The sequence below is a fragment of the Panthera tigris genome, chromosome C1, assembly GCF_018350195.1.
Source record: "Panthera tigris isolate Pti1 chromosome C1, P.tigris_Pti1_mat1.1, whole genome shotgun sequence".
NCBI lineage: Eukaryota > Metazoa > Chordata > Mammalia > Carnivora > Felidae > Panthera > Panthera tigris.
In genome coordinates, this window is record NC_056667.1 from 117,730,272 (window position 1) to 117,744,767 (window position 14,496).

General features: G+C 49.7%; 1 protein-coding gene across 1 annotated transcript in view; it reads left to right on the plus strand.

Moving 5' to 3' along the window:
* The first annotated feature begins 8,333 nt into the window (after positions 1–8,333).
* SCTR (secretin receptor) overlaps positions 8,334–14,496 on the plus strand; it is a 77,779-nt gene continuing 71,616 nt past the window's right edge. The window contains exon 1 of the mRNA XM_042994268.1: positions 8,334–8,565. Coding sequence (XP_042850202.1) covers positions 8,506–8,565 — 60 coding nt within the window. The 5' untranslated portion in view covers positions 8,334–8,505. The remainder of the gene's footprint in view (positions 8,566–14,496) is intronic.

Here is a 14,496-nt window from a genome sequence, read left to right on the forward strand (position 1 = left end):
AAACAAAACAAAACAAAACAAAACCAACCTAATTTCTTGTTGGAGAAGTAATTTTATTTAAAATAAAATCTCTAGCCAACCAGGTGAACCGTCTCCCCAAAATGAAGAAAAGAATGAATCAGTTTTATTGTTTAAAAAATTTTTTTAATGTTTGTTTATTTTTGAGAGACAGAGAGAGACAGAGTGTGAGCGAGGGAGGGGCAGAGAGAGAGAAAGACAGAGAACCTGAAGAGGCTCCAGGCCCTGAGCCGTCAGCACAGAGCCCTACGCGAGGCTCAAACTCACAAGCGGCAAGATCATGACCTGAGCCGAAGTCGGACGCTCAACCCACTGAGCCACCCAGGCGCCCCAATCAGTTTTATTGTTAAGCATTAGCCAGACTGTGATGCACGTCGCTGAGAATCCCCAAAACAGATGCCAAAGACAAATAAGAAATCTAACCTTTGTATGGAGCCCAGGCAGATACAATTCATTACACGCAAGTTAATTGTCTTTATCCAAAGGAAAAATAAAACTTCTCATATTTTTTTGACAAACAGGAAATTACAGCTTGGAGCCAAATGCCTGAGCCAACCTCCATGGTGACAGCCGGGGCACCATCATGCCTTGATGTCCACATTTCACGGAGATGTATCCACGGCCTTCAAGAAAGGCATTTCTGGGATGCAAAACTGGCAATAGGCTTATTTCACTTTTAAAAAGATTTACATAAATCTCGAAGAGATGGAGATTTCTAATTACAAGGTTTCTAAAGGAAATGCTAAGATATGGGAGAGGAGAAAAGATCTCTTCCGCTTGGGGCTCCAGGGAAGTTTCTAAATTTAATTTTTGGAGGATTGTATTGTAGGGGAGGGAAAAATCTTTTACCCCCTACCTTCCCAGGTTCAATGGCTGAAGCTTGCAAATCAATCTGATAAAAGACAGCGTAACAGCGGCAAAAGCAGATGAGCTGGAGTTTCACAAGGAAATGAGATTCAGGAAGGTGGCCAGATGATTGAAGTGTATATACCATTTTAGGCTAAACAAAGGAAAAGGGGGTTGGGGACTTCTGGGCTGGTGGGGGGGCGAGTTATGAGAAGGGGAGGGGAGCAAATGCATGGTAAATAAGGTTTGTCTTCTTATGTGGATAAGAGTCTTTTAGGTGATAAGAGTTGTCTTGGGGATAGCTCTTTTCCCGGTCTGGAGACTTTCTTACAAATGTAAATTTCCTTTACAAATGTAAATTTCCTTTATTAAAAAAGCATGTTTATACTTTATTATTAGGTAGTGGGAGGTGGGGTAAAGACTTTTCCTGTAGCTGCTAGTTGTCAATTGCTTTTGGCTCAAAATAACCCTTAGACTGAGATGCCTGGGTGGCTCAGTCATTGAAGCATGTGGTTCCTGAGGTCAAGCCCAGCGCTGGGCTGTGCACTGACAGTGTGGAGCTTGCTTGGGATTCTCTGCCTCTCTCTCTCTTTCTTTCTTTCTCAAAAATAAGTAAATAAACATTAAAAAAAAAATCCTCACACATATTTCTGTGCCCTTCAGTTTTTACCCTTACATTCTGCCTCACTGGGGTGATAAGAATATCTGTATGAAATCAATGGAGAACAAGTTAGTTACCCTAGAACCAAATGCAGGACCTTCCATCCCCAGGGTAACTTCTTTATTATTATTTTTTTATTTTTTTTAATGTTTATTTATTTTTGAGAGAGACAGAGCGCGAGCGGGGGAGGGGCAGAGAGAGAAGGAGACACAGAATCGGAAGCAGGCTCCAAGCTCTGAACTGTCAGTGCAGAACTTGACACAGGCCTCGAACTCAGGGACCGTGAGATTATGACCTGAGCCGAAGTCGGACACTTACCCGGCTGAGCCAATCAGGCGCCCCAGGGTAACCTCTAATTACTGTTATGAGAACATGAACCTCCAGTGTTTGGGGTGATCATGACTTACGTGTGTATGCCCCACTCTACCTGCAGGGGTATTAGGAGAAAAGGGTTAGAATCGAGATATAGAAAGTCATCAGAATCAAAGAGAGGACCCCTCTCATGGGGGCTGTAATGAAGTTTAAAGGGTTTATAGCGTGGTATTTCCCCACAGTCCCCATAATGGTATTTATGGTCTCACACACTCTTCCAGAATCTTCTCATTCCTCCATAAAGAGGTTGAGTCTGTGCTGTCTTCCCTTGAACCTGGGCACGCTTTTGTGGTTGTCTGGATGTCAAGAGTGAGCCCTCTTGCTCAACTAGACCGCAACGGTTATAACCAGAAATAGACAAGACCCCTTAACTCAGCTCTAACTAAAACCCATTGTGCTTATTCCTTATCACACTTTCTTGAGGCTTTGACAAAGACATTTTGCAATAACTGGAACATTCCAACCACCAGTCTAGAGCAACCGAATGCCTAGAAGACCACTCCACATATTCCCTTCCCTTCCTGTGATCCTGTGCTGAGCACATACTGACCCCCATCTCTCACACACATGTCTCCATCTCTCTCTCTGTAAAACTCTAGTATCCATCTTTCGGGCTAAGAGGTTGGTTGTTAAGGCTTAAGCTTGCCACCTCCCCCTGCTGCTGGCACCCAAAATAAACTTATTTTCCTTTCTCTTTCCAAGCCCTAGTCTCTGGAGTTATTGGCTTGTCTTGCCACGGGTTTATCTGAGTTTGTTCAGCAAAGGTGTTGGCCAACTCAGCCAGGAGCTGTGCTTTCCAGGCTCCTGGGGATCCCACTGGGACAACCAGCTGGTCCCAGCAGAAAGATGGGGCTCATTTGTTCCTTTCCTCAGTTAACAATTATGAAAATTGGTAACACGGACCATAGAAAGCCACAGCAGTAGCACTGTGTGATTTCCAGGGCTCGCTCATCAATTACAACACAGTTTCGGCCTGCTCTTTCTTGGGATGCACACCTTTGGGATCCTGAGCTGCTACCTGAAGCTGCCTGTCGCTGAGACCACTCTGTGTGAAGAAAAAAAATCCAGAGTTTCAGTACAGCAAGCCTACCTCCCAAATGTGTGATCTTGAGCTACAGTCTCATCATATCTCAGTTTCTTCATCTGTTAAATGGGTATAATGATATTTCCTAGTGGGGTTGATGCGGTTTGAAGTGTTGGGGTTTGGAGCCGATGGCCAAGAAGGAATTGAGACATTTTTGGTTCAAAAAGGTGGTTTTATTATTTTTTTTATGTTTGTTTATTTTTGAAAGAGAGAGAGAGAGAAAGCATGAGCGGGGAGGGGCAAAGGGAGAGGGAGACACAGAATTTGAAGCAGGCTCCAGGCTCCGAGCTGCGAGTCAGCACAGAACCCGACGTGGGGCTCAAACTCACAGACCATGAGATCGTGACCTCAGCCAAAGTCGGACACTCAACCGACTGAGCCACCCAGGCGCCCCCAAAAAGGTGGTTTCATTAAAGCAAAGCATGGGGACGGGACTCGTGGACAGAAAGAGCTGCACTTGGGTTGTGAGGAGTGACTGATTATATAAGATGTTCTATCCTGTGGAGGGGAGGGTGATGGTACGGCTCCAGGAAATTGAGTCTATAGGTTTCTGGAGATTGCTTTTTTGTTGTTGTAAATCATTAAGACAATTGCAAACTGGTGGAGAGTCACAACCTGCAAGCCCGTGATCTCTATCAGTTAACCACTTGTTTTTCACTTTCCTTTGTTCTTGGGCAGCCAGGAGCGCCTGAGGAATGTCGCACATACCCCCCTTGGAGGGAGTTTGTGGGGGTGGGGGTGTTAACTTGTGTTTTACTCTCAGCTTTCCTTTGTTCCCTCATCGGGATTTTTCTCCTTTTGCCTCATCCCTCCCAAACCCATTTTCTACGTTTTCCATCCAGCAGGTAAACTATGTGAATAGTTTCTTTCTCCCGTCTGTCCGCCTTGTCTCTGGCATTGGGTTGTGTTCAACCAATGGAAAACATCTCCAGAAGATCAGGGGAGGGGAGAGGAGGAGGGGTCAGGGCATTTATCTGACCTCCTGACCCCTTTGCCAGGGCCACGGTTTTGACAGTGGCTGCATTGCTCTATGCATTGCTCACCCTATGGGTGAGTCTAGAACAGCTCTTGCCAGCTTCGGGGACACTGTTTTCTCTCCTTGCCCCTTGTTATAGAAAATGTTATCTGACAGTTATTAAAATGGTAAGGAAGAATTCATTCAAGACTTACAATAGTGGTATTGCAAGAAGGGAGAGAGACGGAGCCCAACTTGGAATAAAGCAAGAACAAGTGGGGATTTATGGCCAAGGAGCACGGTGAGGGGGCAGTGGATGGAAGATCCCTAAGAGGAGATACCAAGGTGGGGGTGGGGATTGTTGCTAACAGAATTTAACAGGATTCTTGCTGAAGGCAGGTCGGGATTGAGACATCAGAGGTGGGAATGAGGGACTTGATTAGATATCAAGTTTGGTCAGCCATCAAGAGTTGGAAGGATTCTCACTAAGCTGAAGACGGCCAGACTTGCTAAGACTGGGCTGGGCAGGCCAGAGACAGAGGGCACCAAGGTCAAGTCCTAGTCAAGAAAAGGGCCCTGAGGAGCTGAGATCAAGTTTCCTCAAGGAGAGAGTCTTTGCCATTCTTTTGGCCCACTGTTGTTGGTCCCTGGAACCTTGTTGTCCCTCATCGGTGCCCTTAAACTTGCCCACACCTCTGCTCCTTTAATGGTCCTTTCGTTAAATTCAGCTGACTTTTCGTCAGTGAAACTATTTGAGCCAAGGGTTCTCCCTTTCCTGCCAGACCTCCTGCTGGGCCTGCCTGCCCCATGGGGTTTTGAGGGTCAAACAAGATGATACATGCAAAAGCACGGTAAGGAAGTCATCTTTTTAAAAATATTTTTTTAGGGGTGCCTGGGTGGCTCAGTCGGTTAAGCGTCCGACTTCGGCTCAGGTCATGATCTCGCGGTCTGTGAGTTCGGGCCCCGCGTCGGGCTCTGAGCTGATGGCTCGGAGCCTGGAGCCTGCTTCCGATTCTGTGTCTCCCTCTTTCTCTGCCCCTCCCCCGTTCATGCTCTGTCTTTCTCTGTCTCAAAAATAAATAAACAACGTTAAAAAAAATTTTTTTTAATAAAAAAAAATATATATATTTTCAATTTTGGGGCGCCTGGGTGGCTCAGTCAGTTAAGCCTCTGACTTCGGCTCAGGTCATGATCTTGCACTCTGTGAGTTTGAGCCCCGCATTGGGCTCTGTGCTGACAGCTCAGAGCCTGGAGCCTGCTTTGGATTCTGTGTCTCCTTCTCTCTCTGCCCCTCTGCCTCTCATGCTCCCTCTCTCCCTATCTCTCTAAAAAAATAAATAAACATTAAAAAAAAACTTTAAAATACTTTTTTTATTTTGGGGAGAGCGCAAGGGGGGAGGGGCAGAGAGAGGGGGCAGAGGGTCTGAAGCAGGCTCTGTGTTGACAGGTATGACAGCAACGAGTCCCATGTGGGGTTGGAACTCACAAACCATGTCCTACGCAATGCTCAACCGCTCAACCAACTGAGCCACCCGGGTGCCCCAGGAAGTCATCTTCACGATTGAGAGGAACTCTAGTCCAGTGCAAAGGGCAAAGAGCAAAGGGCAGAGGCTTTGCGCTCAGTCCTGGGTTTAAACCTTGCCCCCCTGTCCCTTGTTAGCTGTGTTGTTGGAGGTGAGTGCCTAAGCCTCGAGTGTCATCAACCAATCAAGGAAAGTAAATATCCCTCATACAGGCGGGAAGGACTGGCTACATGACCTATCCCAAGTTCCTAAAAGGTTCTCCAGCTCCTGGCAGGTACTAAATACGTTGTTCTTTTGCTACCTCTTCCCTCCACTCCTATCATGGAGTTGTTTTCTCAGACGTGTTTTGCAAAACCACTAACCGTGGCTTGTAAATGGGCTTCTCACCAAGCACTTGAGACCCTTTTCTCAATGCTCAGAGAGGCTGCCTCCCATTTAAGGAAGAATAGTTTGCCGCGGGCCAGAAATTTATTAAATTGCCCAGAACAAATGTTGCTCTGCTTTGTTACTGGCAATCTGTATATGGCACAGATTACATTTTTGTGTATTGTTTTCTTGAAAAATTTTTTCCATCAAAAAAGCAATACATACAGCGGTTTACAGAAGATGTTCAAGCAACATGGAAGTCTAATCAGTAAGAATGGCAAGTCCTTACAGCATCTTCTTTCGGATGCACATTTAGGGTGTTGGGGTTTCAGGGCCCCAGGAAGCAACATTCTTTCTAGCCTGAATCTTGAACCATTTAAGAATTAAGGTTAAGACAGATGAGGCCAGGGGCTCCTGAGTGGCTCAGGCTTAGGTTAAGCGTTGGACTCTTTGATTTCAGCTTGCAGGTTTCTGAGTTTGAGCCCCGCGTCGGGCTCTGTGCTGACAGTGTGGAGCCTGCTTGGGATTTTCCCTTTCTCTCTCTGCCCCTCTCCCCAGCTTGTGCTTTCTCTCTCTCAAAATAAATAAATAAACTTTTTAAAAAAAACGTAAGACAGATGAGGCCAAATATCACTTTCATGGGTAATAAAGTCAATCTTGGAGAATGTGGTTTATACTTACAGGCAAGAGGGTTTTCTAGCACCGAACTGCAGAATTACATAGACCACCGCCCTGTCACTGGTGATACTGGCTCACAAGGGCAGAGTTGACCTGCAGTGACAGCCTGGCTACAGTAATCCAGTGATAGGCTCTCTGCAGGTGGGGGACCTGTCAAAGGCAAGGGAGGGAGGGGGGAGGTGCAGAACCTCATGCCAGTCCTTATCCTAAATGTGTGAATCACATAGAGCTCCCCCACCGGTGTGTGTGTGTGTGTGTGTGTGTGTGTGTGTCTGTGTGTCTGTGTTAGGGGGAGGGCGTTACTGAGCAAGTAGAGAAAGGTCAGGAGGGTTATACTCATGGCTGCACTCCTGGAGGAAGGAAATATCAAGGTGGGGCTAAGTGTTCCTCTTCCACATACATTATGTCCTGTTCTCTGGTCCTGTGACAGTGCTTCCACAAACATCCCTGCATATATTTCATTGAGTCTTTGGGTGAGTATTTCTGGGGCCAAAGTTCTTAAAAATGAGCTCATGTTCATGTATACTTTAGGCGGATACATACAGGGCATTTAGTATGGAGCTGAGAGCTGAAAACATTTTTTCCCCTTTCATTTCTGCTGTGATTTACCAACTGCACTTTTATCAATAGCTTCTTTGGGTAGGGAAGGCTGCTAAGGGCTAGAATGTGTTGTTTTAAGAGTGAGCAGGTTAGCAATCCGACCAGAGGTCAGTCACAGAAAATCAGGGTTAGTTATGGACGTGTATGCAGACCCAGGCTTTTCCATCTGAACTGCTGAGTCGCATGTACCTGGCAACAGCACTATCTTCTGCATCCTCAATGCCCTTCTCTGTCAAATGGGCATAATATCTCTAAAGGGGTGGGGGGGAATTCAAGGAGCTGATGTGTACTTAAAGTGCTGGGAGAAAGGGTAAGATAGGAGAGCCAAGAGGAAGGGAGTGGGCACCAGAGCAGAGAAAGAAAAACTTGAATCTAGACGAGCCATTTGAGGGTGCCTTGTACTGAGAGGCTAAAAGCCAGCCTCCAGGCCCTCTGGGCACTCAGACTCAGGGTTGAGCAGGCTACTGAGAAGACCTGCCCGGTGCTTAAATAGCTTCTCAGGGACACCAGGAAGCCTCCAGGCGGTTCTCTTCAGCACAGCCACCAGAATTCCTGGGTGTGCCACAGGGTCCCCCTGGGTCTCACCTGGTCACCCAAACTTCCCCTGGGTGACGGCGCCCACGGGCGTGTAATGTCCTACAAGGAGCGTGCACAACGTTAATAATGAATGAAGAAACACAAAGTGAAAATCAGAAATAAAGTGCCAAGTAGCTGACCCACCCAAGTAGATGCAAAGGCATTCACGGAGCATCCGCTGTGCTATACCCACAGAGCACAGGCACAACCTTCTTAGTCCCCTAAGGTGGGTCTCGTTAGCCCTGAGACTCAACGAGGTGGCAGCAAGGTTGCAGCAGGGCTGCCCCAGAACTTCGAGAACTTCGAGAATGCTCTTTCCGGACTCGGGGGTGCTGCAGCGTGGAAGGCTAAGCCAGCATGCCCTCTCCCGGTCTCCTCCGCCCCCCCCCCCCCCCCCCCCGGGCTGAGCTTGCGGGAGCCGGCTGCAGCCCCCACCCCCGCCTCCTCCCCTGAAGGCCCCCCCCCACCTCCTCCTCTGTAACCTCCGCCCCCCCCCCCGCCTCCTCCCCTGCAGCCCCCCCGCCCCCTCCCGCCTCCTCCCCAGCAGGCCCGCGCGCCGGCTCCCTGCCAGTCGCGGCCGGGTGGAGGAGCGCGGGCGGGCGGCGCAGCGTCCTTATCAATGGGCTGGGCGGCTTAGCGCGCTGCCACCTCTTCCGAGGAGAAGCAGTCCCGGGGCTCGCCGCGGCTTAGGTGGCCCTGCCATGGCTCCTCCGGCCGCGGCTGCCGGCCGGGGCGCGGGACCCTGCGGAGGGCGTTGAGCCCCCGGGCGGGGGGTGCGCACAGGTGCGAGGCCGTCGAGGCGCCCACGGGGAGAGCGCGGGGCACCATGCGTCCCCGCCCGCTGCTGTTGCCGTTGCTGCTGCTGTTCGCCTGCGCTGCGCACACCGTGAGTACCGTGCCTCTCCGCGGATACCCTGCGTGGCGGGCGTGGAGGGGCGCAGATCTTCCTCGATGGAGTGGGAACTCTAACACCCTGTCCCCAGCAAGGATCATCCCTGTCAGCTCCTCTCCCTATAGCCTTCTCTCCCAGGATAAAAACAGCAAGTGAGTCGGGCCAAGGCAGCTGTAAGATAAACCCCCTCGGCCCCCCAAGCCACCCCTTCCTCCAGGCTGCACTTCGACGGAAACTCTGGAGGCGCACCTGGCGGCGCCTAATGTGTTCTGGGCACCCTCCATCCATAGTTCATTGGAACCTTACAATCGGCTGATATTGTCACCCTCGCTTTAGGGTCTAGGAAACCGAGGCTCTCGGAGGCCAAAAATCTTGCCCCAGGAAAAGGCGATTGGAACCCACATCCGTCTGCCCCAAAGCCTTGACATTTACACACACACACACACACACACACACACACACACACACACACACAGGCATGCACGCACACGCACACAGGACTGCAGAAGGGAAAAACCTCAAAAAGCTCTGGCTGGAGCTTCCGGCTCTGTGGTGGGAGCATTCGCAGCTCCCTCCCTCTCCTGTGGGATTTGGCTCCCTAAAGTCTGCACGTCTGGGGAGTTCTGGGAGTAGCAGTCTCCACAAACCCGGTCCAGGGAGGAGCTGGAAAAGAAAAGAGAAAGGCAGAGTGGGTGGCTTGTTTTCCTTTCCCACAGAAACTCCTGGGAATCCGGGGTCTCTCCCACTGGGATTTGTGAATGAGAGAGTGGCCGTACTCAGACAGGCTGGATGGAAGGAATAGGGAAGGGGTGCAGATTCCAGAACCACTTCTTCCTCCCAGCATTACCAACTGGCCCTCAAGCCCTCTGTGCCAAAAAACTCCCCAGGAAAAGTGCTTGGGGACCCAATTCTGAGTCTCCAGTCTGTGTCCTGGGCAAGTCCTTCCTGGTATCCAACGACCTTGCCTTCGGTAGTCCTCTCCTGTTTGACTGTAAGAAAAACCTTTGCTTCCAAAGCTGATGGGAGTGTTGATGCTCAGGAGATGCCCCCATCTTTCTGGCAGCTCCGTGACATTCCAGCAGCAGTAAGTTTGGAAGGGTGGAATTTGGGACTTTCGTTCCCATCTCCCGTGTAACCGCGGAGCCTCTTCTCATCAGTGGCAGTGCTGGTACTGGAATATGCTAGAACTACAGTACCCACTCATTAATCTGAATTCCCAGTTTGAGGAAATGCCACCTGGGACACTGGGGACAATTCAAAGCCTCTAGGTATGTTGTTATAAAGAGCCCAGGGATGGGAGAGGCAACAGCTTCCTCCTTGTGACCTTTCCCACCTCCTTCTTAAGTATTTGCAGTAACCCTGAGGTTGTCAGAAGAAATCAACAGGTGTCTGGGCTTCAGGACCAAGGGTTAACTTTTTCATCTCAAAGGGACCCCTAGGGTATGTCAAGAATAAGCAGTGGGGGAAATGAGTCTTCAGTGTGCCTTGGAAGGCTGCTTCCTTATGCTCTGGTCCAATTCCCTTATGGTACAGATGAGCAAACTGAGACCCACAGAGAAAAGAGACCTGCCCCAAATCTGCAAGTTAGTGGTGGAGCTGGGACTAGAACCCAGATCTCTTGATTCTCACTCATCCAGGGCCCTCTCCCTTATGTCATCTTAAATGTCCTTTTCATACACTCATGTACCGCCTTGTATTATAAGATGGTTTCCTGTGTGCAAGTCTTGGTCCTCCGGGTGTTTTCTGGGCTTATCCAGACCTGAGGTCTCATACTTCTTGGCAAGAACTCCTTTAATAAATAAGAATGGAGCTGACCTACTTTGGTTGGAGTATTTCCCAGGCTTTGAAACCCTGCTTACCTTCTGTTTTTTTTTTTTTACTCTGAGTGGTCAGACATTTGATTTAGACATTTAAGGGCATTCAAACAATTTTTTTATTCATTTGCCCCTCCCCCTTGAGGGAGATCATAGGCCTCTTCCTAATGGGCATTAATAGGCCAAATTGTTGATTGTCACTCCCCACCCCAGTCCCTCGCCTTGCCATACAGGGAGGTGTCAGGGGGATCCCTTGCAAATAGAAACCAGAAAGTGATGATGGTTGAAGGGGCCAGTGTTCTGAGACCTCCATAGGACATGTGGGCCACACTCCCCTTTGCTATCCCAGGCCCCGTGTATCTCATGAGGGCTTTTACCCAGAATGATATTGTCATTATTTACTAGTGCATCTGTCCTCCTCCTCCCCAATAAACACACCCTGAGATTTCTTTCTATTCACTCTCTGTCCCTAGAGCCACCCCAGTGTAAGGAGGAGCCCAATGAGTCTGTGTTGGTTGAGTGAATGGGTGAATGAATGAAGGAGTGAAAGAATGAAACAGTGATACCCAAAAGGAGTGTCGTAAGCTGTGGCGCTTTCCTATTCGCAGCGAGTAAGAAACAATGACACCCTGAGGACAATTGTTGCTTACAAAATTGTGCATAAGCGTGTCAAGCAAATAAAAAATAGTCCTTCAAGGTCCGGTTTTTTAATCCGTGGCGTCTGGCAAGCTGCCAACTTGATAACCTTAGTGAGTTAAAATCAAGAGAGGTTTCTTGACACCCCTAATCCCGGATACTAAAGCTGAGTTTTCGGCGAGGGGTGCCAGGAAGGGGGCTATGCCCTCCCTCAGCATGGAGGAAGCGAAAGGGTGGGAATAATGGAGACATGATGGAGAGAGGGGAGCCCCCCAATTCTTTGTTGTGGGGGGCTGGCCTGTGCCTCGTATGCTCTCTAGCACCATCCCTGGCCTTTACCCACTAGAAGCCAGGAGCATCTCCAAGTTGTGCCAACAGAAAAATCTTTCCAGACACTGCCCAGTGTCTCCTGGGAGGCTGAGAGGGCAGAACTGCCTGCGGTCGAGAACCACTGCCTTGAAGGTTGTCCTGTTTCCGGGGAAACGCGTTAGCGGAACTACCAACGGGTGTTCATCGCGTGTTGGATTCGGGGCAGTGGGTTTGGTGACAGGGAACGTGGGCCGAAGACAGCACACGTGTACCTGATGAAAACCCACTTCCCGACAAGACTTGCACCGAGACTGGACTTGATCTTCTCCAGCCTCTCTCCCACTTTCCCTCCTGTCTCCATCCCGTCTCCGTTGATGGCTCAGAAACAGAAGTCGTGACACACGGTGTTCCTGCATCCACAGGCTGACAAGCTCTGTGGCAAGCCGGGGAGCAGACTTGTAGGAAGGCCTGCAAGGGTCCCCTGAGGGGTCTGGCTATTGATAACTCCTCAGAGGAGGGTCCCTGGGATTTTCTATGTACCTGAAAAATCACTTTCTCATTTTCTGGGGAAATATTTGTGGATTTCTTTTGAAATCTTTACTATCTCTAAAATTAACGTGAATGACGATGGTGATAACGGCTTGCCTTTTTTGAGCACGTACTTCACACCGGATACTCGGCCAAGTCCTCGCCAGCACGATCCAATGTCATTCCCACATCAACAATTGGAGCCTTTGGGGCCCCCGGGTGTCTCGGTCGGTTGATCGTTGGACTCTTGTGTCCAGCTCAGGTCATGATCTCATGGTTCGTGCATCAGAGCCCCACATCTGGCTCTGTGCTGACCCTATGGAGCCTGCTTGGGATTTTCTCTCTCTCCCTGCCCTTCTCCTGTTCATGCTCTTGTGTGTTCTCTCTCTCTCTCTCTCCAAATAAACTTAAAAAAAAAACAAAAACGATCATAACCTTCATTGTGCAGAGGCAGAAACAGAGGCTCAGAAAGAGGTGAAGCCATTTGTCAGGGTCGCCTAGCCAGACGTGATGTGAAGACCCAGCCCAGGGATTCCTAACCAGCACAGGCATCTGGTCCCAGAAAGAGGCCTGCACTGGTTTCTGGTGCCCAAGGGGCTGTCATAAAATTCTCTCCCAAGCCTATAAATGACATTAATTTCAGTTTTATCTAATCGTGTTATAAAACATAAAACAAATATTGAATTACACACAGCATTTTATTGAGGCGGGTAGAGATGAGCTTGGGGTCACAAAATCAATCAAACAGGAGGTACACTTCTCAAACTGGTTAGGGGGGTTCCTTCAAGAGATTGCGTATAAGAAGGGGAGGGGCAGAGAAAGAGAGAGAATTCCAAGCAGGCCCCCCAGTGCCAGCGCGAGCCCGAGGCTGAGCTTAAACCTAGAGATCATGACCTGAGTCAAAACCAAAAGTCAGCCGCTTAGCTGAGCCATCCAGGCACCCCTAGGAGGCTGCTTCTCTTAGCTTTGACATCACCTTTCTGCATTCCCATGGAGCCCACCTCCCTCCACCCTGTCCCCCAAATCTCTGGCCTATGACTTCCTTCATGCCATGGGAGGGCTCAGCTCTCTTCCTGGCACCCCTCGCTGAAAGATCAGACTTCGTAACCAGAGTGAGAGTTCCCCGCCACAGTGGGACCCCCAATGTCCCTGATTTGCTCCTTGCTTCCCTGCCCTTAGCAAGCTGAGGTTCCTCACCGCTGACCTTCACTGGGGCGTTGGGACAGCCTGCAGCCCGAGGTAAAACCCACAACACTCAGATCCTATCGACTTGCTTACATTATAAACAGAGGGCTGCTGAGCATTCATGTGGACTCCAGAAAATAATAATACCTGGGGCCCAGTCTCAGCATTCTGTGTCTGACCAATTCCAGAGGGCATTTGGGGAAGGGACACTCCTGCTTGGCCATGTCCTGCAGTCCCAGCCCACCATACTGCCAGGGTTTCCAAGGTTTCCAATCTTCTCCAGAATCCCCACATGTCCAACATCAGTCCCTCCCCTGTGGGCTCTCCATGATGTCCATGGGTCATCTCATGTTCCTGACGTTACCAACCTCTTTCATTTTCAATGGACAGGCTTGCTTCCTATTTCCTGAAAGTCAGAGAATGAACTTACTCTGACCAACACCTTGCCCTCATAGACGTGACTAAATTGTCTGCCGCTCCCCACCCCTGCCCCGTCCCCTTCCCTCCCATCTGTCTCAGTCATCTTGGGCTGCCATAACAAATTACCACAGATTGGGTGGCTCAACCAACAGAAATTTATTTTCTCATGGTTCTGGAGCTGGATGTCCCAGATGAAGGGCTGGTAGGGCTGGGTTCTGGTGAGACCTCTCTTCCTGCTCTGTCCTCATCTGAGTGGGTACAGAGAGACAGAGTGAGATCTCTGGTTTCTCTTCTTGTAAGGACACTAATCCTATCAGATCAGGGTTTCACTGTTATGACCTTAACCTTAATTACCTCCCTATAGGCTCTATCTACAAATATAGCCACAATGAGGGATGGGGTTTCAACATATGAATTTGGGGGGGACACATTCGGTCCATAGCACCATCCGAGTGGAAAAGAGGCTCTCCTGCTGCCTGTGTGGCCAGTCCCTGCCCCTGTGCTCCCAATCCTCCCACCCCAATCCATGGGGACCCCAATCCATCCTGAGATTACACAGTGAAGTCACTGTGCCCAGTCTTTACCGTCTTCCTCTTACCTGGCTGTCCCCATCAGCTGGTCAACTTGCCATGGTCTGTCCACCTGGTAAAGAGCCCTCCCTCTGCACTCTGGGCCTTCTAGCCACAGGTCCACTTCTGCCCCCTGATGGCCAGTTACTTGGAAGAAGCATTCATGATGCCTCCCCTTCCACTGATTTCTCAGCCCACTATAGCCTGCTCGTCCATCACCGCCCCCCCCCCCCCCCCGCAACTGACATCAGTCTCTTCATTTTGTGTGGCCTTCATTTTGCTGTCTTCACTACACGCTTTTCGGCCCTGGTCCTACCTAGGGTGACCGCATGATTTAGGAGAGAGAAGGAAGGTTGTAAATAATGATGAGACAGCAGGCATACACCCAAGTGTCCTGGGCAAAGTGGGCATGGGACCCTGGCCTCTCAGAGGCCTCTGGTGTGGGAACCTCCCTCCTCTCCACT